The sequence below is a fragment of the Dermacentor variabilis genome, chromosome 10, assembly GCF_050947875.1.
Source record: "Dermacentor variabilis isolate Ectoservices chromosome 10, ASM5094787v1, whole genome shotgun sequence".
Classification (NCBI taxonomy): Eukaryota; Metazoa; Arthropoda; class Arachnida; order Ixodida; family Ixodidae; genus Dermacentor; species Dermacentor variabilis.
Window position 1 is genome coordinate 15,000,796 of NC_134577.1, and position 25,062 is coordinate 15,025,857.

Here is a 25,062-nt window from a genome sequence, read left to right on the forward strand (position 1 = left end):
TCCTTTGAAACTACAGCTTCGTTGACCACGCGATAAGAATGAGTGTTCCGTTCGAGAAATGATTGGAGAGTAAGTGAAGCGCCGAATTTAAAATGAACACTGCGCAGGGCACTGCGCTTCGTAGTCGCAGGTGCTAAAACTTATAAACTGTTTCTTGCGCCTGCGAGAAACAGGTCGACGATCCGCTTCATACTTGCCGTGCCTCTTGCTGCCCTCGTTTCGGTGACTACGCGATAAAATGCATCTATGCTGTGTTTTAGCTCGTCAAAGAATGCGAGCGGAGGACGAAGATGGCACTTGCGGTCTTCTTAAGCTGCCTAATCTATTGGCGCCTGCGCAAAGCATCTCGAGGTGCCGCTTCATATTGATGTGCCTTTTGCGGCTGTTCGGTGACTGCGGGACATAGCGGATGTCTACACTGCTTTAGCTCGCCGAGAAATACGAAAAGACGTTGAGGAAGGCACTTCCGGTCTGTTAAAACTTCCTAATATGTTCTCGCCTGGGCGAAACAGGTGAATATGCCGCTTCACAGTTGCTGTGATTTTTGCGGTTGCGGCTTCGACTAACATGTAATAAAGCGGACGTGTACTGCGTTCGGTAATCTGGGAATGCAAATGCGAAATGCTGAATATAAAAGGACGACGAGGAGTGCAGTTGCGCCGTCCCATAACTTCCCCGTGGGTTGGTGCCTGCGGGTTGCACATGCGGACGTGACGCTTCGCACCTTTCGTGCCTTTGAGGCTGCCGATTCGAGAAGCACGTGATGAAGCGTACACTACACCGGCTTCGCAGGTAATGCAAGTACGAAGCGCTGAACGCTAGAGGACGACTATGAGAAAAGTTGCGGTGCGCTAAAACTCCCCCAAAAAGTTCGCGTCCGCCTGAAGAGCAGCGGTCGTTGCTTGGCGTACCTGTTGTCCTCCCTGCGACTGGGACTGCTGCGTGGGCCTGGCGAGTCCGCCGCCGAAGGACTGCACCGTGGCCCTTCCCCGCGGAGCTGGCTGACCCTGATAGGAGGACTGGTCGTAAGACTGCTGCGGTGCCGCCTGCACCTGTGGCCTGAAGGACTGCGCCTGCGCCTGCTGGGGCTGGTAGGCGTCGTAGCCGCCGGCAGCCGATCCCCGGCTTGCCGCACCACCGCTGGGCTGGTAGTGCGTCTGCCGCGCCGACTGGAACGACATGAAGAACGACAGGTTAATGTTGCATACAAGCGGCGGAGGCGTAGTAACTTGTAGATATTCAATGCACTCATTGGTAAGAGATTCTCTTACCCTAGATGCGGACACTGCAGCGATAGTCACAAATACCGTGACCGCCAGCACTGTAGTCCTCATGGTGCACCTGAAACGAGACAAATAGAAAAAAACGTTACTGAGTTGGCACCTCAGTGGTCCATGACATTCTCGGACACGAAAACTGAGTGAGCTTAAGCGTTTCAATGTTAAGGGCTAAATATGTAAGCTCTTAAGCCGACTGGGCAAGAGAACCGAAGCAAAGCTCTGCAGTTAGCTTCTTGCAGCCCCGGAACAAGTTAGGACATAGTAAGTGCCGTACGTTGTAGTCGGCGTAATGTGACTAGAGGAAAACGAAGTGCACAGTGACGATGGTACTTCGCTTTAAATTTCGCGCATCTAAGTTTGCATGAGCTGCACGAGATTTTAGCACGTAGGCACGAACCCGGCGCTCAAGAGAGCACGGATGAAACGGCTTTTCTTGCAGCAGCGGTAACTTTGCTATGTTGAGGTAGTGAGTATACAGTGCGAATCAGCTCTGCAGAGGGCCCGAGACGCACCGGTGTCGCAGTTGTGCTTGATGAGCAATCCAGCGCACGCATGCGTAGTAGTACTCGAGAGTAGGCTGGGGATTTGTCAAACTCTGAAGCAACGATGTCAGATCCTACTACCGCTGCTTCACGGCGAGCACTAAACACCGACTGGGCGACTGGCTGTGGTTCTTCGACTGAGGTGTGCGTTTCCGCGCGTCCATCTTTTATCCAGACGAAAAAGGAGTCAATCGTATGCGATTTATACTCGCACCGTTTTTACCTGACGATAATGAAAAACAAACGTTTTACCTAGGAAAAATTGTATTCAAGCCTGTGCGCGTTAGGGACACTGCCCTCAGCCAGACGAGAATGAAGTTTTGCATATACACTGTTTCTCTAACTTCTGTAAAGTGCTAAGTACATCAGTGGCAAAAACCTTGTGTCGTGCATCCCAGCATTCCATGCGCTCGCAGACGAAAGCATACTGCGGAATGAACAGCACTCGAAGGGATGGTGTCTTAAAACAGACGGGAAATGAACGAACAATAAGTTAAAGATAAATAAATAAAAAAAGAAGAATGTAAGTGCATTTTTCTAAATTCTGAATCTGAATACATTTGTACCTAAAATCCTTGCCAAGCGTCCCACCAAGGTTATGCGCGGTCGACCATATCTAGTGAATGAAAAAGAGTTTGCGAAGAGCCCAGCGAACATGCAAATGCTTCCTTCATATTCCAAGGTCGCGTGCTTTTGGAGGCGAAAGCGCGGAGTCGCTGCTCCTTCTTTATTATTTTTTTCCCCTTCCTTCCTTGAACTGAAGAGATGCTCGCGCTGTCGGGAGTTCTGGGTCGCTTGTTCCCGGGGTGCGTGTTTTTGTTTGTGTTTCGTTTTTCAGCGCTCGCTCGGCAGGTCGCTAATCCAAATCACTCATCTCGCACGGCAGCTTCACTTTTTTTTTCCCTTGGGGCGTTTTCCTGCGTTCTTGTTTTTCATACTCCCTCTCCCCCTTTTCTTTTTTAATGATTTGCTGTCCCCTTTTGTTTCTTGCTCTCTTTTAATCTGGCGTGGCAACGTACGTGGTTCTGTTTAAGTGTGCACACGTGCATGAAGGGGATCCCCGCGAAAACACGAGAAAAAAAGAATATATATATTGTCCTGCACCGCTGACCGTCGAGCGAGCCGCGTTTTTGGGGTAGTTGTGGTTTGGGAAACTTCGCTCCTGGGAAGAGTGAAGCCGCTGGGGTAACCCGGTTGGTAAGAATAATTTGTACGGAAGGGTAATTTCCGAAACGAAATAAAATGAAAGGAGGAAGAAGGTTTAGCTGGGTGACCGGCTGCCATTTCCTGACTCAGACGCGTACGAAATGCTGGAGTGTTCTCGCTGGGCAAGGTTGAACCGATTTGAGTTAAATTTGACGAAGTCGAGAGTCTGATGAAATCTCGACAGGTCGGGTTGAGTCATAGCGTCGTAGTCTAGCAAGTGAAATAAATGTGGCTTTATCTTGAGTCGTTTCATATCCAGGCAACGGCGCGCACTTTGAATCCTAACGACGTAAGGCTTAACCCGATCTATGCCTGCCCCCTGTGTCATCTACTCAACGGAGTATAACCTCGTTCCCACCCTGATTCCCCTTCATTGTGAACAAAACTCCCGTGTGGGGGCCGAAACGCCAGTTTTTAAAATCTTTTTCACCTATGTCGGCGCCTGTATCCTTCTTTTCTTTCGGTTTGAGTTAAATTTGTCGTGCTAGAAAGAAAACACATTATAATGACTTATCGGAGGCAGAGTTTGGATCTGTTATGCGCCAAGTTTTTTACAGAACTGGAAAGATCGCCAGAAATTTCAGTAACTTCAACGAATGGGTCAGCCGTAACTTCGCGAGAGTAAAAGAACGGAATTCTGTAAATTCGTCAACTAAAGCGTTACAAGCGGAACGCTATTCAAGTAATGCACGCTGTGCTAGGGCATCGCAATATTTCATAAATGGGCTTTAGCAGTACTAGTGTTACGAATGTAACAGTTTTGTGTCATTACGTCGTGTACATTCTCGGGTTGTAGTGAACCAGGCAATGTCGTCTATGCTTGTAACATTTGTGTCATACTTTTCACGTCTATCGAGCTAGAGTAAAGAGAAAGATGTTACGTTTTGCTTTAGGATTGGAGAACTGCGCTGCATACCGCGTTCAGTTATTCTCGCCGCCGAAGTGTAACTGCGGGCCAGGCCGAGTCATTTTGTTCACCGCGAACGAACGATCCCAGTGCTGTCACGAACGACAATTCACATGATGAGGCACCACCGCCGGGAAAGAGCTCAACGGACGCCGCCTGACTGTCCTACACGAAACACTTTTTTCTTTCTTTCCTCGTCTTGGACAGGAAGCTGGAAACTCCTTGCTAAAAACGACGTGACTATAATTTGGCGCTGTTTTTTTTTCTCCTTTTCTTTTTAGAGCAAACCGCCGATCCTCTCGTGTTTTCAGTATTTTTGTTTTTTTTTCTTTCTCCATACTGAGCCGCACGGAATGGGGCGCTCTTCTTATTTATAATATTTTCTTAGGACTGCAGTTAGCCTCTCTCTCTCTCTCTCTCTCTCTCTCTCTCTCTCTCTCTCTCTCTCTCTCTCTCTCTCTCTCTCTCTCTCTCTCTCTCTCTCTCTCTCTCTCCCAGACCCACGACAAACCCTTCGCTGAATGGTATCGACATTGAATTCTTCTACGTAAGCTCCATGCCACTGAATCGAACGCATTACTCTGTCACTACTTGCTTTTCTCTCTCTTCGTGGATTCTAACCCCGTTTCCTTTCATAGGTGAGGACAGTAAACGCTTGGCATTTGAGCACCTGTGATTGTTGTTACGACTAACAAAACGTAGCAGTGCTGTGGCTGTTGGGTGACGCAGAACACGTCCTCAGAGACACTGCTCCAGTTCCTCGCCGCAGAGCTGCAGAATTTGTGTTTTTTTCTCTTCTCTCTCGTTATGGATTTAACTAAAATCATGAATGTTCGGGTTTAACGTCCAGCAAACTGCACAATAGATGATCGGGTGAACAAGCCCAAATTTCGACTATCTTGATGCACGGTAGGTATTGAGGGTCGCCGCAGTAAAGAGCTCCGAATTGATTTCGGTCAGCTGGCATTCTTTAACGCGCCAAGAACGGCATGCGAACGTTTTTGGCATTCCCTCCCCATTGGAATGCGGCTGCTGTGACTTCGAATCGAACCCGCGACCTCATGCCCAGCAGCGCAACGCCATAGCCACTGGGTCACCGCGGCTCTCTCGTTATGCCTTGCGGCAGATGCTTCCAATAAATAAAAAAAGCTAATATTTGAATTATAGTCTGCAGAAATCACATTCCGTTCAAGGTCGTTGCACAGCGCATTACGCGTATAACACGATGAGGGATGATGTCGGAGCTCCAGATCTCGTATAGACAAGAGACGAAGCGTCCGAATTTTTGTTTCAGAACACTGTTGACAATAAGTGGCAGAACACTTACAATAGCTGGACGCTATAGAAATGCTGGGATATTGTGGAGCGCTGCCGTTCCCGTGCCCTCGCCCGCACAAGCGTGTCTCTGGCGTAGAGGGGGGAGGGGGGAGTCAAAGCTGACCTGGAATGCGCGCCTAGATCTCCTCCATTCTTCTCAGAGACACGCCTAAGCCATAGCGTAGTGCATATGCGGGCTCAAGAAATCCTTTGTGGACCTTTAGCAACAATGCGATCCGGAGAACGATCCGATCCGGAATTACGAGTCCGGTCAGACGTCAAGCATCCGCGAGAGAAGACGGGGGAGTTGGCCCGAGGTTTATTTGTTTGTTCTGTCACGCAGCCAGAGGAACGAAAGCGCAGCTGTCTAGGCTGTTGACAAAAATGTGGGGAAGTGCTTGACGTGGCTAACCTTACCACCACGCTCCACGTACTTACACTCCCTTAGACATTCGTCTACTTCAATTCGGCATTGAGCTTACTAAAAACAGGCACAGTATGGAATATTTAGCAATGACAAATTTTTGTATAAGTCCAAGGGGAATACTCTGTCTACCCTATACATGTCCGATTATCTTGCAACCTGTGTGCCGCCTCCCGGTACATTTGAGCACTACTACTCTGCGCGGCTTTGCGATGTCAGCACGATTTGAGTCATTTACGGTGACCGTAGTACTCACTATAACGAGGCTCTGGTCATTACCGGACGGTATCGAGACAGCGGCAATAGGACTGACTGACCGCTAGTTTTACCGAGTTTGGGCAGAACTTGTTCAGTACTTAATTTTGCTTTGAATCACTCACTTCTACTTCAGGTGTTGAGAAATTGAAGCCGGATGCTTAAACAACTTTTGCCCAATGCTTTTATAGCTAGTCAAGGCCAGACACGGACTGCACTTTGGGTTGGTATGTTGAGTGCACAGTTTTGACACGCGATACTCAGACAGCATGGCGGCTGGCGCTTTTTGCGCCACCGCTGGTCGCTGGGTGGTCGCCGAGGAGGCCGGACGCAGTTACGATGTATCAAAAAGATTCTCGCTTTCACGTCACACAAAAATGCATAATCTCAGTGTCACCAGCGCCCGCCGGTGGCGCAAGAAAGTACCGGCCGCCATGTTGTCCGAGTATCGCGTTTCAATCGCTGAGCACTGCAGTACTTATACTTCATTCGTGTCTAGCATGCTGGAATCAGCTACCTGACTTTTGACTAACACAAGTTTGACTTTCTGGCGGTGCAGACGACAGATAAATTTATTTCTTTTTATTTTTCACGGAAGCATGTTTTTATGCGGTATCGTTCATCAGAGAGGTAGCCTGAAACGAGTGAGCGCGGTTTGTTGCAAAACAATGCTTCCCGCGATTATTTCGCGATCTCGTTACCCGTATCCCGGCACGCAATGACCGCCCACCGGCGCACGCAACAGAGTTTCCGCCGTGTAACAGAAACGTCGACGACGCGATAACGACGTCGGGCGCAGGAAATGCGCCCGGGGCCGTGGAGCGGCGCGTGGCCGCTGCACGTAACGTGCACGCGTCGTATGTTTCGTCAGGCGTGAGTACGGCACGCACGCACGAGTTCGCTGGACACCGCTGCGGGACGCACCGTTAATACGGCGCACCGTTGCAGAAGCTCGAGCCCGCTTCTGTACACTCACGGCAGGCAGCGTAGTACATGTACGGCTGCCCAATACTTGAAGAGCTAGGTTTACCCGTGAGCTATAGAGGTAGCAGAATAGTAATTTCGATACTCAATTGAATACCAGTCGAATAGTGCCAGAAGCGAATCGAATCAAATACTTTTCGAATATTACTTTTTTTTTAAATAAAGAGCGCCGTTTTCGCAAGTAATGTAGAATGATATTCACACGCTATGGTACTGATGACGTTAGCACGTTTCTGTCGTTACATTGTACGTTACGAAGCATTGTTTGCTAAAAGCACAAAATGAGCATTATGAACAAATAATCAATTTATTAGCATACACAGTACTCCTTGGAGGGTGCGAATGATCGCCGTATAGCCGCTAAAGTATGGCTCCCTGAGCGACGTGGTCTGCTCCACGTATACGTAAGTTTTTTTTATATCTTATGCTTATATAGTGCCCGCGGGGATCAAATTTATCGTGGTTTTGCTCCAGTTTCAAGTTTAACTGCCCACATTCGACGCTTTGAAATATTCGAGAACTATTCAAAAATATTCGCATTTACTAATAGTCACTATTTGGTTCGTTATTCGAAAGTTTCGAATATTCACATACCCACATACACTCCTGCCTAAATACATGGGAACCGAGGAATCGTGTTGCTCGGCATCCAGACCACCTATGTTGATGTTTGTCACATTTAAAAGACTCTGCCGACTGCAGGAAGCAGATTTCATACTTGGGCCATCAATTGTTTTAGGAAAAAAAAAAATCTTGCGATTCGCTGAACTTAAGGAAACGGAGGCATCCAGCTTACAACTCCGTAACTCGGCAACAAAAAAGGGGGTCACGCATTCTCTAAACTGTACCTACTGAGACATCTAAAGCCAACAAAATCGATGTATTACACACAGCTCTGAAATACACGACTAATTTGTAAGTGGGATTTTCGCAAAGCACTCGTAAACATTGTAACAATTTCGCATATAGGCTGTATTTTCATATATAAAATTTGTACGCTTTAGACGCTCTAATAGATGCGGTTAACAGAACTGCGATATTTGTTTCTCGTGTAGGGTTACGCATTTGTGAACTGCGTGTTTTAATTTTATGGAACTTACAAATTTCCTGCAATTTTTTGGAAAAACTATGAGGCCCTAAATCAGAATTACGCTTAACCGCTAAATTCAGTTTTCTCTCCTAAATTCAACAAATTTCGTTCAAATCGGTTCAGCAGTTTTGTAATTATGTTTTTTTTTTCTTTTTTGCGTTCTACATGTATTTGAATTGGAAATTCGAAGCTGGCGCCGAGCTAAAGCTACCTCCGAGAGCGACCACATCTTCCCCATCGCAAGCCGTTGACGCTCCGATAAAAATTACGGACACTGATGTTGTAAAACTGGGTGACTTTACAGCGAAGCACGCGTACTTGCAACCGCAGCGTCTGCTCGTTTGAGCAGTCAGGAGACCAACCACGCTGCACAACATGTAGGGCAGCGCTTGTCGCTCTAAGCGTATAAATCAGGCCGGTTATAAAGCGGTAAAAACAGCGCGTTTGAAATGACGAATGGGTCACATTTACCAGGTAGGTCGCAAAACGGCTTTAAACTCGTCGACAATAAGCGACGACGCTGTCACGAAACTCGTTGAATCAGCTGTGGCGTATGTATGACGTATGGCTAGTGACTATAGTCGAAATACGTGCCAGTAACTCGGCACCGGGCGGAGTAAATGAGCACCTGGCATATACGGAGTGTACACTGTCACATGAGGGAATGAAATAAACTATATTAATGAACACTTCTAAAGCTGTCTCTATAGCTTGTCTATGTCGCCAGACCTGCAAATATTTATCCCACGCGCTGGCGGCGACGTCGCATGCCATCCCGCAACGCTGCGCAGTGTTAAAAATATGGATGTTGCTTGCTTCCAAAAAGAAAGAGAGAGAGAGAGAGAAATAAAAAGGAAATACACACGGAGGCGGGACGCTCGTTGCGCCCGACTGATCCGTCAGTGTGTAGCTGCCCGGAGGAAACGCGTTTTCGTTTCCTGGGTGGGAGTATGTCGAGAAAGCAGCGAGACTGAGTAAAGAGACGGGGTCAAACTTTCCGCATGATCGGGTCCCCGCCGAGACGGCGTTTCTCCGGGCGCCGCGTGCGCGTATACTTGAGCCGTTTCTCGGCTTGCTAAAAATGATCGACCCTCGGCATTTGCCTGTGACGCGCCGCCGCCTGTCGCGAGCGCGACCGTGTCCCTACAGCGCAAGAGTGATAACCATGTTCTTTCCCCGGCTCGCTTGTTTTTAGGCGGTCGCCCATCCACGTTGGGCACCTGCCAAGCTCGTTCTTTTTTTTTCTGTCTCTTATACCACGCGTTCTATGCGTCTGTCTCGGTAGTAATCGATATCGTAAAGCAGAAGTAAGTCCTTCTGAGAGTAGGTGCACCGAGTCTCGGAATTCCTACTGGAGAGGGTTGCAAGTGCCGCTTCTGGCCAGCCTGTTTGGGCTCAGATTTCGTCCCGTTAGGAGGGCGTTCGATAGTAAATTTTGCTCTACGTCAGGTTTGGTGACTGAAGTTGTCTGTCGACTGACATCGGAATAAATAATGCGCTTCCGTATTCGCTTAGGCGTAACTGTACAGGAAGCTTCGGTGACATCGTCTGCTATCTACGAGTGATCGTCTGTTACCTTCAGCACCTTGTCGACGCATGTTTTCTTTTTCATCAGATAGAGCAGGGAGCATTATGTCGCTAGCGGCCTGTTACGTCTTTGTCCCAGAGCAACAAGTGGGGCCAGGAGATTCACTTTTACTTCTCTTGCATAAATATAAAAATATACAGATTTGACAAACGTACGAAGAATAATCAGTTGTTAGACGCGCTTTGTCCTGTCATCTTGTGTTTCCGTCTTGTTTATTCGTGTTCCGCGCGTTCTTAAAAGAACCGTCGTTCTATTGGCGGCGATATCGTCTTAAAGCTATTGTTAAAAAATAAAATATGGGTTTTACGTGCCAAAACCAAGATCTGATTATAAGGCATTCCGTAGTAGGTGATTCTGCAATAACTTGGAGAACCTGGGGTTCTTTAACGTGCACCGAAATCTAAGTACACGGGTGTTTTCGCATTTCGCCCCCATCAAAGCTATTGCTTACGTTTCAAAGTATAAATAAGTTGTTTTTCCGTCCACGAAGTCATCAAACGTGTTGGTAAGTTGGAGTTTACGTCAAGACAGTTTTTGCTCGTAAGTTATTTATTACAATTTTTGTTTCCTTGCTTTTTCTTGATGTTTTCGAACGGCGTTGTAACATCATTGACCCGCTCTCAATTACCGTTATTCTATGTCCACTCCTGCAAGTAGCGAGTGGATGCAAAGTGAATGCCACAACGAAGAAACAAAATAAAGAACAGCGGTCGGAGCAATCGCAGCGTGGTATCAGTAAGGATCGCTGCGAACCCGGACAAGGTAAGAAAAAAAAATCTAGTACTGCATTTTCCCTATCCCATTGTATCGCACTTCGCCGAAGGCCCCTGTCGAGATACGAGTACCTCTTTATGCGCAGTGCGTTGCATATACGTTGATCGCCTAACGGCCCTTCCCTCTTCGGCATCCTTACCAAAGCTGTTACGAGCATCGGCTAACATTTTTTGGAACAGTATGTTTTAGAGCATCCATCACGGCTATATCGCTGCTCGTCCTCTCGGCAATCGTTCGTTATACGTATGCTATGCGCACGCGCGTCAGAAGAGGGATACGCACTTTCCACAGCGGAAGGAGAATTATTCCATATCGCTGTAACTCCAGGCACGGGCGTGGTCAGCTTCCCCGGTCCCTCTCGGCCCCAGAGAATCCAGCTAGCACGGTTCAAGGTAAGAGACTCAGGCGCCATTCTTTTCCCCCGCCCCCCTTCCTCTCACTCGCCTCGTGGTCTGATTGTTCCGGGTGATGAAAATCGACGGCCATTTTGTTTTCCCCTCAATGGCACCGCACCTGTAGCGCGCTCTGGGCGTCCGTATCTCACTCGCTAGTCTTGGCGCTGCGGGCGATGCTAATTTCTTTCCGCAACGCGCCTTGCTTTGAAACTTGCTGCGCCGGGCACCGCCCCGGGTCATCCCGGTCGTGGACGATTGCTTTACCTTTTTTTTTCTGTCGCACGCGCACGCGTTGGGGCGCGGTCGTCGAAGCCGTTACGTCCGCAGCGTCCGTATCCTTGCTTGCCGCAGAGCGTGGACCTCCGTTGTAGGCTGTGGTCGTATGCGGAGGACAGCCACGGTCCTTGACGGTTGGCGACCGGTTAGCCTGCGCCTCCATTTACTCGAGAAAGTCGGCACAAGGAAGCGTATGTGTGCGTTAGCCGGAGGTTATCCAATGCTTACGCGATTTCCGTTAGAGATGCGTTACCGGAAGTCTACGGGACACCTGGTCTCTCTCGGTTACTGTTTTGGTCAGAGCAGGGTACGTACGAGTACTTAGGATGGCGGAAAGCTGAGGAACTTCGCACAGAGACGCGACATGTCAGTAATGGCGGTAGCAAGTGCGTAAGTCCGCCCTCAATTATCTTGAAAACGAGGAGCTGTCGTGCTTAAACCGCCATCTTTCGCCTATGCCTACGTGTGTCCGTAATTGGCGGATTGGCACTCATTTCCATAGAGCGTGCGCAAATAATTTTTGTCATCCTTATTTTTGCCAGCATTCAGACGACAGTCTGCGTTCTGTTGTCCATATCGTTCTTGTTGTGTCCGTGTTTTGTACGCCTGCGTTTTCGTACCATGAACATTTCAAGAACGTAACGTGGAAGTCGGGTACGACACGAGGCGGACGAACAACTGATGTTTGTCGCACCCAATCGTAGCCAGTTGCTCGTACATGAAAAAAAAAAAAAACAGAACGGAACGGAAACATGTATAAGCATCAATGGGTGTGTCCCTCGGTCGCGCACGTGGCGACGATGCTCCCTGGTACGACAAGCCACCTGTATCCGATGGCTGATTACGTGTATCCGGCAACTGGCCACTTTTCGTTGAGCCTAACAGTTCTCACCGTAGATATGGCTAACTCGATATCAGCCAAGCTATCTCAAAACCAGGCCTTCCTGCTGGCCTGTCCGTCCCTATAAAACTTCTTTTCTCTCTATTCATCAGGGAGGCGCGTTCAAGGTTGAGACTAGGCCGTCTCCGTACAATCCATTGGCTGTCGGTTGTATACCGGATCGGCTATTCATGGCACGCCTTTTCCGACGTCAGAGGCGCGGCCCCAATTTTCGCGGCGGCGTCTTTGGACGGGTCCGCACGCTTCTTCTTTGTCGTCGTCGTCGTCGACCTTGGAACAGTTCGCGCGCCCTTGGGCGGTCTCGCATCTAGAGTGTGATGAATGTCCGCCGCAGCCGAAGGAGCGGCTGTCCCGCGCACCGCCGCTGGCTTTGCGCCTTGACAGCTTGAAGCAACCCTTCCGCGTGCGCAGACGCTGCAGTGGTGCGCAGAGTCAAGCATGCGGCGTGGGAAGCTTTGTCGCTGGTCGAGGTCACAGGTGTCGGCAGTGCAAGTTCGTTTCGGCGTTGACCGGTTGTACCTGAACGTGTGCGCGATAACTAACACCGTTCCAGGCGATGCGGCTGCGTGGGTTTTAGATATTCTTGCCTGTTGACCGCGAGATCTCTGAGGTGCGTCCTGGCAGAATAATATCTTTAATCGCAGAGGATTGCCGAAGACCTTAATGGTGTGAAGGAAAGGGTACAACGCAATTGTAGCTCCAGTGTCAGCCACAGCAGTCAGCACTGAGTTTTGTTATCTTAATTGCTGCATCTGACGTATACCGTCTAGGTCAACGACTGCATCTGTGAACCTCTTAGATCGTCTTCGGCGCAGTCCTCACGGCTGGTCACGCCAATCAGCTATTTTCGTGCAGTTTGGGAGCGACTGTTTGAATTCCTCTTTTACCTCGTATACCGCACGAAACATCGTGTGCGCCAGCGCAATTAGGAGCCGATGACACACTTTCACTGCGCACGAGGTGAACTTGAACATAAATCGGTGCGCTCTCGGCAAACCATTCATCACGACGACGTGCGTTTGTATGCGTGCGCAGGGATGTCCTGGCTACAAGAGGCATGTTCTTTTCTCATTGGATGTCTGCGATCGTCTGTTCGTGTTCGAAATGATCGACGAAGCTTTTTCCATGCGAAGTTTGTCGATCAACGGCAATAATCTTGGGCAGTGCGTCGACTGCCGTTGGTGAAACAGACCACAGTGTGCACCTGCTCTAGCTTGTTGCTCGAATACCGCATAGCATCTTGAAGAAAGGCAGGTGTACTGTTGTGATCACTAATGCGCGGCAGAAAATAGTGCCGCGTCTTAATTGGGATTGTGTACTGCCTGCATGTGCCCTTGCGTGGTGCACCGACAGACTTTTTCTTTACAGCCAGTCGAGACGCAATGCCGCCTGTCCTGAAACGCCATCAGCATATTGATGATATGAATGACTTGAAGAATTATTGCGTACATGTAATTAACGCTGATAAAATCGGCGTAATGCCTGCACCATGCACATACTTGCAACATATATCGAATAGTTTCCTATGGTACCCAAGTCACTACAACCGGGCACTGCAAGAGACGGCAGAGGACCACATTCCACAAGCACTACACACTTGCTACGAAATACTTCAGCACTACCGCCTTTAGAGAAGAACGGTGCCGCCACCACGCCCATCTCTCACCAGAACTGAAGCTACGGCCTGGAGGAAACTCCAGACTAACACCTATCCTCATCTCACGTTCCTCCAGGTGATGTACCCCACCCTTTATCAACCCCATTGCCCTTTCTATACAGGACGAGCTACCCTATGCCATGCCACATGGGCCTGCTAAAAAACCGCAATAACTCTCCCAACTGAAGCGCAACGCACGAGCAATGGGAGACGGTCTCACCAGTTCGGCATCGGAGGATCGGCGAAAGCTGATTGCCAGAGCCGCAGAGAGAGAGATTAACGAAGAGAAAAAGGTAGGCAGGTTAACCAAGGACGTGCCCGGTTGGCTACCCTACACTTGGGGACGTAAATAGGGTAGAATAGATAAGAAGGAGAGAGGAGAAAATTGATAAAAAGTCAGTCATTCGCAGAGTCACTCGCAGATGAATCTTCGTTGTCACAAGCGTTCGTACAATACACTATCCTTCATGAGGTGCAGAAGGGATTTTGTGGCATGCAAGAATGGCCAGAAGAAAAAAAACGCAGTGGACTGACATACTATAGGCTTGCTTTGATCATTGGATCTTGCCCGCTCTCTAGCTTTCATAACGCCGAACTCTCTTACCGAGTCCGTGCGCAGAGTCATTTAAGGCCCAATTAGGCGAGAAATGCGGTCGGTGTTGGGAGGGGGAATTCAGGTCCAGAGCGGCCGCGTGCTGATATCTGACCACGCAAACCGCAGTCGCTCGTTCGGGTCGTCATCGGCGGAGTCAAGGCACAGCTATAGCTGTGGCTGCTACGCGAGTGTAGTGCTTTCACTGATCGATGCAGTGCTCACGCAAGGCATGATAATGACTGGCGCACGGTGACCAGTGTAGAGAGTGTTTAACTAGCGTGCCTCGATAGTTTTGCAATCCCCGCTCCGAGAAAGTGTCCTTTTTTTTCTCTGCGGGGATGTCCTGAGCCTGTCGAGGTAGTGCCGTGTCATACAGCATGGCTTGTTGCCTGCGATTGAATAGCTTATGATAAGTCACGACTGAGGCGTTTAGTTGCCACGTCGTGCAATTAAGAGGAAGCGTTACATCCGGGGATCCTATGTAAATAAAATGGCCCTCTCGGCGTACACTGCACCGACTTTGATGCAGCGACTTTGATTGGACTGACAGTGTACGTGTGCATAGCATCATCTCCGTGTACATTGACAAAGTGACTATCTCCCGTGCTTCTTCAGGAGAAAACACTTTTCTTTGTGCACCTCATGTTAAACGCACCGCAGTCCGTTGTACTGGTTCATCATGATGGTTATCAGCGCAGCCTTATGGTATTAGACTTGTACTGCACTGGCGTTTTACGTCGTCGGTGATGATGACAACAAGACGATTAAATCACTGATCTGTGGTGCGGCATGTATCTAGCTTCAAGCTAGATCTGAATGATTTCGATTGTCATTTCTAGCCCAGTTTTCCAAAGGATATAAAAGCGGACCTCTATGAGCTCTCAGGAGGCTATAACGGATGTGGCAGTGTTGAGCGCTGCTTCCGCCTTCGGCACCACCGCGTAATTGTGACGTCGCGCACAGAAGTAGGTCTGCAGCGCGGCGACGAACAGGCGGCCGCGCCGGAAATGCGTCGGAAGCGTATACTCCCTCCATGTGGTTGATATGCCGCTTAAGAATGGCGGCCCTCCGCGAACAGCGAAACGAGGCTTTAATCGGTCGCAGTCGTGTTTGGTTCTCGTTGCGCGAACAATGCGCAGCCCCTTCGGCTTCCATTCGGGCCACAAATCGGTCGCCGAGCGGCAGACCGGTTCCGCCGTATACACCGCGAGCGAGGCGCGCAGAACCATTACTGTCTGAACACGACGCCAGCGGCCCTTTGCGACTTCCCAGCACTGTGCTCCGGCTCGCAGATTTCTCGTGCAGTGCGGCGGGAAGGCTGCGACCGCGGTTTGTCCGGTCAGGAGCCCGGCTAAAGGCAAGCTGTTGGGAAGCGGGAAGATGGACGTACTTCGTAGAAGTAAGGGCGAGCTATAGGAATGACACTTCGAGAATGAGAGGGCCGCCTTGACAAAAATAGATCCGCCCATTGAAACATCAGCGTGCCTACGGATGAACCTTGCCGTTGTCTCTATTGTCGCCGTTGGAATAGAGCGCGCGTTGCACTTGTGGTGTATTGCTTAGCTCGTTCGCGGCAGATATTGCGCTGAATAGCTTTTCGGAACGTGGGAATTTGGTTACGTTCACTGCATCGGCTGCACGTAAAAAAAAAAGAAAAAGAAAAAAAAATACCTGGGGGAACTGAGCCCCCAGCCCGCGAGAGTCGCGAATTCTACCTTGATATGATACCCGCAGTCCCAATAACGCGGTCCATACCTGTACAGCTGACTGCCAGACCGCCTCTGAAACTCCGGTGCTGCGCGTTTCTTCTTGCCGGAGATCTTGGACGCGGATGTCTATATGAGTCGGACCTCCAGTCTCATAGATGCCACTGTTACGCTTGCGGAAGACATTGCAGCCAAGTAAAAAAGACTGAGATTGCTTCATCAGCCAGCTTCAAATGGAAGGCTGATAAAATCCATCCATTCATAAGACGGTCGAGCAGAAAGTCGCTCATGCTGCAATTTGCTGTCGTCGCCGCGATTTCAGTGAGTAAATAATTTAGGGACCGAAATCAAAGGAGAATCGGAAGCAATTTATTAAACTTCAGAAAGATGTTGCAGTGCCGACTGGATGCCTGGGCATTAATTGGTTTGACAAACGTTGGCACCGAAAGTACGATATAGATGCGCGAAAAGAGGCTATTCGCTGTCTATGGTGCGCAGGTTGCTAAATGTTTACGTGGTCCTGGTTCTTTTATTCTGCTGTATTTTTTCTTCCCTCAGATCTTTGTTTTATTTTGATTGGGAAACTAATGGGCATTGACCCTTGTGATGATTCACACGGCTGAACTTGCGGAAACTGAACCAGGCAGAATTTCAAGGCTGTACAAATTTGGAACCACACCATCGAGAAAAGGTCAGTCGAATGTTGAAGAGTACCGCATATTTTAACTAAACTATGTGTTATAACAGTTACGACGGTTTAATACTAACCATACCTTTCTTGTCCAATTGGAGTGTACTGTGCGGATCGCTTGACGCAAGGACTACGTGCAGTCCGGCACTTTTGAGCGCGAAGTAGTCTTACAATTAGGATAAGCTTTATAAACACGCATATTAAATAAAATCATGGGGTCGAGAACAAAACGTTAGAACACTTTATCACACGACATCTGGCCCCTTAGTTAACTCTGTTTGCTCTTTTAAAATTTACTTCAATTGATGTCCTACAAATTTGCCAGAAATAACCAAAATGCCAAAACCTGCGGTTGTCGCTATAGCTTGTAACAGTAGTAGTACGGATGTTACTTTTAAATGACAAATGTATGCCTTATAAAGATTATGGTGATAAGACTGTGCGACAGCGAAACCTCAGTTGAGAACAGATGCGGCGACTCGTGGGCACGCAGCTATCACGAACCGTCGAAGTGCGGGATGTTCGATGAGCAAGACCTCGAGGGAACTTCGCCTCAAGAGGCAGCCCACAAATAAGCTTGCAGGCGCCGCCAAAACGAGAAGCGATAGTCCATCGACGCCGTCGGTGAAAGTAGATCGGACACGTTGCATGCTTGGCAGCGGCGATTCAGAAGCTGTAGAACAAAGCGCTCACGGAAGGTCGACATGGTGTAGCGTCTATGAGGAAGACCTGACGAGAGCTTCGCGTCAAGAACAATTCACATCAAACGGCCTGCAGGTGCTAAACTGTGAAGCGTTGATGCGTCGAAGACGTCAGCGAAAGTGGACCATACACGGTATATCTACCGCGGCATTTGCGGGTGGGAAGCTGTAGCGAGCGGGGACTGTGTTCTGCACAGGGCGTCTAATGAAAGAAAGAATGGAGAAAGAAAAAAAGCAAGCCTTTGGGGCCAGGGCCGCGTACCTGTTTCATGCAGTCTGAAAGGAAAGTCTTGTCAAGCACTGCTGCCGCGATTCAGAAGCTAGAACAAGAACAAAGAAGTCACGGAGCATCGTCTTGCAGGAGCGTCCCGAGTAATGTGTCACGAGAGCTTCGCGCCGAGAGACGGGCTGCGAACCAGGTCGTCTGCTCCTTCTAATTGAAACAGTGCAACATTTTGAAAGCTGTTGCTAGCGCTGAGCCAATCGTAAGGAGAATTCGCATTGCCGCCCGTTTAGGCGTAGGAATGCTTCGCTATTGGGCCTTGGCTGTTGTGATTGGCCAATAATAGAGCGTCAACGATCGTGTGTGTCGTCTGCTATACGCCCTGTTCTCAACGCTTCTTTTTTCTTTCCTTAAGCGCATATGCACCAATCTGCCCCAATCAGCAGAATGCTGACGTAGCACCAGTTAATCACGCACGGTTATTAGGCGTCAGCTTGGATTCTGCGAGCTCGCTTTCTGATTGGCTGACGGTGGGTTCCAAGTCTTTGCAACATCGCACAGTTTAAACGCGACAGTCTGTTGCGACTTTGTGTATCTGTGTGTGCATGGACGTTGTCATACTTTACCCCTGTTCATCTCAGTACTTCCCGCACCTTTTCAGTAACTGGTGCCATTCGAGAATAGCAGCAAAATGGGTGGGTTGGCACAGGCTGATGTTATAAAAGGCGTGTAAGCTAAATGAAAAGTAAATAACACGGCACAGGGACGTCCTGTCTTTCACCTTTACATCGTCCTTCGTTCTATACGTGCCTTTTCTAAAATGCATTGTGGCATTTCTTTTTATACTGTAAATGCATACCTGAATGGGTGTCGGAGATGTTTGCCAAAACTTACGCCAAGCATTCTATACTCCAAGTGACATTGGTTATGCATGGAATGACTCACTTAAAAGCACGCATACAAGTTGCACGAGTGACGAGCACAAGCATACACGGTAACAAGCGTCTGGGCCGTGCCAGTGTTCAGGAGTGACACTTATTAATAGCGACTTCGTTAATTACACGCGAAGTACCGGCTTAATATTATTTTCGCTCATCGCCACGTGAATAAGATTAGCCGTCACCGCTGTAAGGTGCACTAACCGTGTTCCCTTGCTTTAATTTCAATACTAGTAATAGTCAGACCAGACGTTGCCAAACAGAGACCTGATCGTCCGCCAACGTCACACCGGCATGCATGCGTCAGTGGAAAAAAAAAAAATAAAAAATCTGGTTCAGGCTTGTTACACACATCGAGACCAGCGGCACACCGGGGGATCTCGCCTAGCGCGTAAGCCGAGCTATTCTCGTTTTCACCGAGGCACTGCCGGGCGCCTCTTGTCGGCAGCAGTGTTGCTTCTCGCTGTGCGCGGGCTCAGCATCCCTCGGATCGGACGGACGGCACAGCGGCTTCACCGACAGCGCGTGTGTACGCAGAGGCGCGGGCGCGCCTTGCTGGCTGTAACGACGACAGCGCGAAGACACTTCCTCCATCCCGTCTCGTCAACCTAAGAAGCGACGCGCTCGGTTTTTCCCATGGAGGCCACGGGAGTGCGGCCGCTACCTGCTATACTAAGCATCCCCGGACTCTTCTCGGGATCGGCGGCGCCGATGCGGCAGCCATCAATCTTCGCCGATGCTTTACCCGGCGGGGTATCGAAACGGAGCCGTGAGCGAGAGAAAAAAGAAAAAAAAACATAGGAGGAAGAAGAAGTAGTAGTTTGCCAGAACTTGCCAGACCCGGCCGGTTCTCGAGCTTTCGTGATTGGCGGCGCGGGGAGCAGGAAACGATCCGCGGCTGGTTGGCGTTTTTAAACGGCGCCCGTAAAACTATTTCGTCATGCGAGCGCGTAAAGACTCGTGAACAGAGCCGGCAGAAATCGTTCCCAGGACGACGGGCGAAGCTAGAGCGCCGAATTAAGGCAACGCATATTGCAATATTGCAACGAAGTGTGCGCGGCGTGTGGGATAACGTCTGTCGAGGAAGTGGCGGTGGACTTTAAGGGGCAGCTGTCGTATGCGCCTTGTCTCTCTGGTCGGGTCCTTTATTCGTATGCTCGGCGAAATCCGACAGCACGACCCATTCCACTTGTGCGCAAATTCGCCCGTTGTGTAATTACGGGAACTAACGTCCCAAAGCGAAATCGAGGGTTGTGAGATATTCCTTAGTGAGAGTTTCCGGCTTATTTCGACGACCGAGGGTTTCAAAAGCTAGGCATCAACGAGCGTTTAGAATTCCGCCCCCTCTCTGAATGTGGCCACTGCTGCCGGCAACCGAAACCGCGACCTCCTACGCTGCAACAGAATCGCCATAACTACTGAGTAACAGCGGCGGTACTTGCAACTATGGCGCGGGGGCTTAGATCGTCGGAGGCGACAGTAAGTTACTGAGTTCAAGCTTTCGTATTTCAGTGCCTGCAATATCGGAACAATAAAGCTGTCGGAAGTCGGCGCTGCGTGCGTCCTTTTATTCTAGCAGTCCTCGTCCTGTGTTCCGATGTTCGAATTCAATGTGATCATACACCAAGCCCAAATTATGACGTTATTGACAAAGTTATACCTCGCAGTAAGTGGCTCGTAGTGTCAAAAAATCAAGAACTTTCCCACAAGTGTTACTGATTTGTCGACAACTTGATGTGCGGTAACTTACCGCCGCTGTCAACTGCACTTAATTTTACCCACGGGTAAAATGCTTCGTGCTGGTGGCGCGGTTCCCGGTCCTCCAACTGATCTAGGCGACACCGCTCGTGGCCCTTAGAGGTGTGTACGCATACTTATAGCGTCGGGATACAGCCATTCTCAGAAGAGACGGAGTCGCTGGGACCAAGGTGGCTCGATTAATCCTGCCTGCCTCGTGGGGTGGAAATTCCTGAATGGTATCGAAGGTTCGCATCCCTTTGTCCAGAGCTCTCGAGCAATGTGGAAGCAATTGCAGGCCGTTTGGACGTTCCGGAATCGCCTTTTGTCGTAGGCGCAGTGGCTTCGTTTGTTTTTTGACAAAAAGCTGCGCGTGCCGCGGCACTTTGTCCGCCTTCAAAGGTATCCCCTGGAAGCAAGAAGTCGAACCAGCAACCTGGTGCCCGTGAGAACAAAGTGTTCTCCTCTCCGCCACATCAGCGGGTCGTAGGCATGATGACCCCGCAGCGCTCTGAACAGCTGTTCAGGCAATCGTTTCTTGCAGCCGCCGCGGTGACTCAGTGGACATGGTGTTCTGCGGGTTCCACTGCCAATCACGAAGTCGTGGATTCAATTCCCAGCAACGGCAGTCGCATTCCGATGGGGACGGATTGAAACAACGCTCGCTTACTTATATTTGTTTGCTCGTGAAAGAACCCAATGTGACGAACATTATTTTGGAGCCCTCCGCTTCAGAGGGTTTCTCGTAACATCTTTGTTGGCGTTGAACTCAACCGTTCGTCGCTCCCGCAATTGTTCATTCTTTTCACGTTGCCATTTCTTTTAGCCTTAAACAAACTGCAGTGCCCATTCCGAAAGGTTTTCTCAGGAACACAAAGTACAACGAATGTGCACTCGTCAGCCGGCGCTTCGAATTATGCGAGTCCATTTTACAAAACGCGTAATCGTGTGCAACGACCGGCGCGCGTGCGTCGAATCCCGAGCCCGTTCGTCTATTGCAGGTTTTCGCCTCTCTGAAACATAAACAAAAATTGGCAGTGGCTTAGCTCGGCTATGCCAGGATATAGGTAGCGAAAGCTAAGGCATAGCGTGGCTAGCCTTGGTTAATCTTGATTGCAAGTCCAGGTTAGTCTGGTTCTCTAGCTATGTTGCGGCATTTAGCCAGTCGTTCGGCGCGCTGTTCGTCTGTTTCTTGGGCGATTCGTTTCCTCCCCATCTCGTTCCGATGTCGATTTCAGGCCGCTTCCTGCTTATCAGAATTGTCGCCGTCCATAGTGCCGCCTCAACTGTGGTTGCGGCGCACGCGAGCTCTCCTTTTCAATCCCCCGACATGTTATCGGGCATGCGACGCAGCTGGCGAAGCGAGCGGAGGCGAACGCAACGACGAGGAACGCGGTGTGACGTCATGTGCCTTCTCGGAGCACGTCGAAATCGCAAGTTCGCGGCCAGTAAAGCTTTCGCTTTAAAAACAGTGTCGCACATTGCGGTGCGGCTGTTTCCGATGTGTGCGAGGAGCGCACTTTACCGCCGAACGGCAACGTATGCCGACGGCGCCTCCCTATACGCGGAGTAAACACTCTTTCGAAACGAGAGCGGCGCGTGGTCACGCCGACGCGCGCAGGTCACGATCAGGGAAAGTCCGGTTCCCACGAGAGCCCCGCAAAAAAACCGACGCCTCCCTCGCGCCAGCCAGTGCACGTCCTTTCCTGGACGCACCGCGTTCTCCAGACTCGCTTTCGATCGAAGCCGCCGTGCTTCCGAAGTCGAGGTGTGAGCGAGTTTAAACGATCCCCCTCCGGCTTCGTGTCCAGCCGCTGCGGCCCTTCTCAATTCGTCCGGAACGGCGGCCCTTCTTGCGATAGCTGCGTCCGGTAACTGGGCCACTCAACCTGCCTGCCAGCCAGTGCGTGTTCCCGGACAGCAAGCGTGGCGCAGTCGCATTGACGAATTCCCCGCGCTCGGCTGTTTAACCTGCTATGCGCCACCCTCGGGCGATCCCCTCGTGCGTGAGAGGTGCGCAATTTGCCTCGCGCGTCCTTGAGCGACGCGAAATTCCTCGAGTACCCTGCGGGGAGACGAGACTTGCGTTGAGACATTTCTTTCTTTGTTGGAAAGGAGGCCACGGATTCTGAGAATTGTTCGGCTGTCCGACTGAGTGATCGATTAAACTTAACATATTATTAAATTAAATAATGGGGTTTTACGCGCCAAAACCACTTTCTGATTATGAGGCACACCGTAGTGTGGGACTCCGGAAATTTTGACTACCTGGGGTTCTTTAACGTGCACCGAAATCTCAGTGCACCGGTGTTTTCGCATTTCGCATCCATCGAAATGCGGCCGCCGTGGCTGCGATTCGATCGCGCGACCTCGTGCTCAGCAGCCCAACACCATAGCCACTGAGCAAGCACGGCGGGTCTTAACATATTATAGCAACGCACAGGCTATGATTGATTGATTGAATGATTGATTTTAACGTCCAAAAGGCAACGTGTGGACTTATGAGAGATGCACTTTTGTTGTGGGAGCTTCAGATGAATTTTGACCGCTCGTGATTCCGTCCCCATTGGGATTTCCGTGAAAGGCTTGAGGTTCCGAGCCCGAGTAGTTTTACTGATGGGAAAAGCGTCAGTGATTCTAACTTCAAAGAACGCGTTGTCATAACGGCGGCGCACGCATTCGGGTACCTTGGATCAGTGATGTTTAGGCGACCATAGATACCGCCAGGTGTTCAGGTGATAACAGCGATGAAGTGCAAGATTTTGGTACCCAAAGGTTCCGCAGTAAAAGAGCTCGAACTCGCCGCGGAATCTTACTGACTATAGCGATGCGCTGCTGAGCTCGAGCTGCCAGAATGGATCGCGGCCGCGGCGGTCGCATTTCGATGGATGTGAAATGCGAAAACACCGGTGAACTGAGATTTCGGTGCACGTTGAAGAACCTCAGGGGGTGAGAATCACTGTACGGCGTGCCTCATAATCGTATAGTGATTTTGGCAAGCAAAAATAAAATTGCTTTTTTAGGAGCTCGCACCCACGCCACTTCATTCTAGTGGCGTGGGTACGAGCCGTAAAGCCGTAAAGCGGCTGAGCCAGAGGGTTGCGATGATGGAAATATGCCCTCGTTGTGCAGTTGAGGACACTGGAATCGGCGTGGGTGATCTCTGTGCTCGGACGATGCGTTTATTTCTGAGCAACAACGACAAAAAAAGGACATTATCAAAAATGCCGAATAACCATCGTTGTCGCATATTAACGTGTGCGCGTAAAAAGCAGAAGTGGACACTTCAGCATAGTAAATTCACTTATAGGAGTCCAAACCATAAAACAACAACAACCCTGTTGAACTGATCTGGTTCTAAGGTGTGTGATAACGGCATCGGGGGTAAAAGTGACAAGGGGCCGCCTTAAAAATGTCTTTTTTCGATTATACTTGTTTTTTATGATCTGACGCGTGGAGTGGCCAACCCCAGCGATAATGGGGGCGTGGCTTCGTGGTAGCCATAATGGCAAAAAGAATGGAAAATTGAAAGAATCGTTAGGAAATACGGCTTCAACGGAATGACAAATGTAGAAATGGACCTCTTCAGCTGAGAGTGCTCGATTTGCTTCGTTCAAATAATTCTTGTTAGCTTCATCCGCCCTGATATATCGCTTCTCATTACGATGCGTCGCGACGGCAGAGGACTCGGTGACACCACTTGACGTGCAAGCTACGCCTCTTGGGGTCTCGGGCGAGGACGAGGAAGAACAAAACGGGTGCTAGCTTCGCCGCCTCGGGGTTACACTTAAAGAAAAAAGAAAGAGAGAGAGAGAGCTTGCCCACCTGTGGAGCTTGCAGCGTTTACCGTCCAGAAAGAGCGCACGAACACGGCGCAACCAGAGCCGCTCCAGCGCGCTCGCTCGCCGGTTCAGTGCGTCTGGGTCAGCGGGCCGCCCACGTCTTCCCGCTGGTGCAAGTCCCGCCGGCAAAACTCCGCTTGGCGCGCGCGCGTACTCTTGGCGCGAGTGCGTGCGTGCGCGTGTGTAAGTCCCGGAGGGCGTACTTCTAAATATAAGCGTCGCAACGCATGAATCGGCTGGTCGGTCCGCGCGTCGCCCGCCGTTGTGTTCTTCGATCTGGCCAACTCGAGAGAAACGCCCCTGCCTGCTAAAAGTAGCCGCCACTGCACGCTTGTATGTTCGGCTATAGCTTTGGGGAGATTGAAACGCCGCTCCTCTTGGAGATTGTGTTCACCTGTGTAAGAACTGTGGACATCCGGGGATGTCCCGGGGGCCAGCGGATATCCCGGTATACTTCCTGCCTAACCAGGTGTTAACGAACGTGTGTATCTTTGTGTACATACTTGTGTGTGCGTGCCAGAGCGAGAGAGACAGCCTGGAAAGTTGTCTGGTCATCCTGACACTTTTTTGTCGCACAGTATAACGAGTGCTTGATGTATATAGTAATGAGGCATGTCCGGTCTATTCGTGAGCCTGGTGCCATCAGCGAAGGCAAACGGATACATCCCGATGCACTTCTTTTTTTTTTTGGTCGCCATGGTTTGTTACGGCTGGGTAGCCAGCGCTACTTTCGGAACTCGTGCGTCTGGTTGTTCTCAAATGCTTATTGCTGCCAGGACTGTGACGGACGGGCAGCAGTTTTCTGTGAAGTCGCGTGATTGTTTACGGGTGGCCTTCCTCCTGCACACCTTTTTTCTTTCTCTTTATTTTTTCGAATCGGAGAAGAAGAGAAAACATTAACATTTATCTCTTTCAAGCAGGCTAAATAGACAGGACAATAAATGTCGCCATGTCGCATTCAGCGTCTGCATTTCTGTGAATGATAAATTCGGGCATCAGACTATATAGATAAAAATTAAGTAATTTGCTGGTA

General features: G+C 49.9%; 1 protein-coding gene across 4 annotated transcripts in view; it reads right to left on the reverse strand.

The window, feature by feature from the left end:
• LOC142559990 (uncharacterized) overlaps positions 1–25,062 on the reverse strand; it is a 37,280-nt gene that overhangs the window by 8,278 nt on the left and 3,940 nt on the right. For 2 of the 4 annotated variants that reach the window (XM_075671723.1, XM_075671720.1), the window contains exons 1-3: positions 24,013–24,193; positions 1,272–1,341; positions 912–1,169 (exon numbers count right to left, since the gene is read on the reverse strand). In XM_075671723.1, coding sequence (XP_075527838.1) covers positions 912–1,169; positions 1,272–1,334 — 321 coding nt within the window. In that variant the 5' untranslated portion in view covers positions 1,335–1,341; positions 24,013–24,193. Of the gene's footprint in view, positions 1–911; positions 1,170–1,271; positions 1,342–8,870; positions 9,010–24,012; positions 24,194–25,062 lie in introns of those variants that run through there. The other 2 variants (XM_075671722.1, XM_075671721.1) reach the window with 2 other exon arrangements.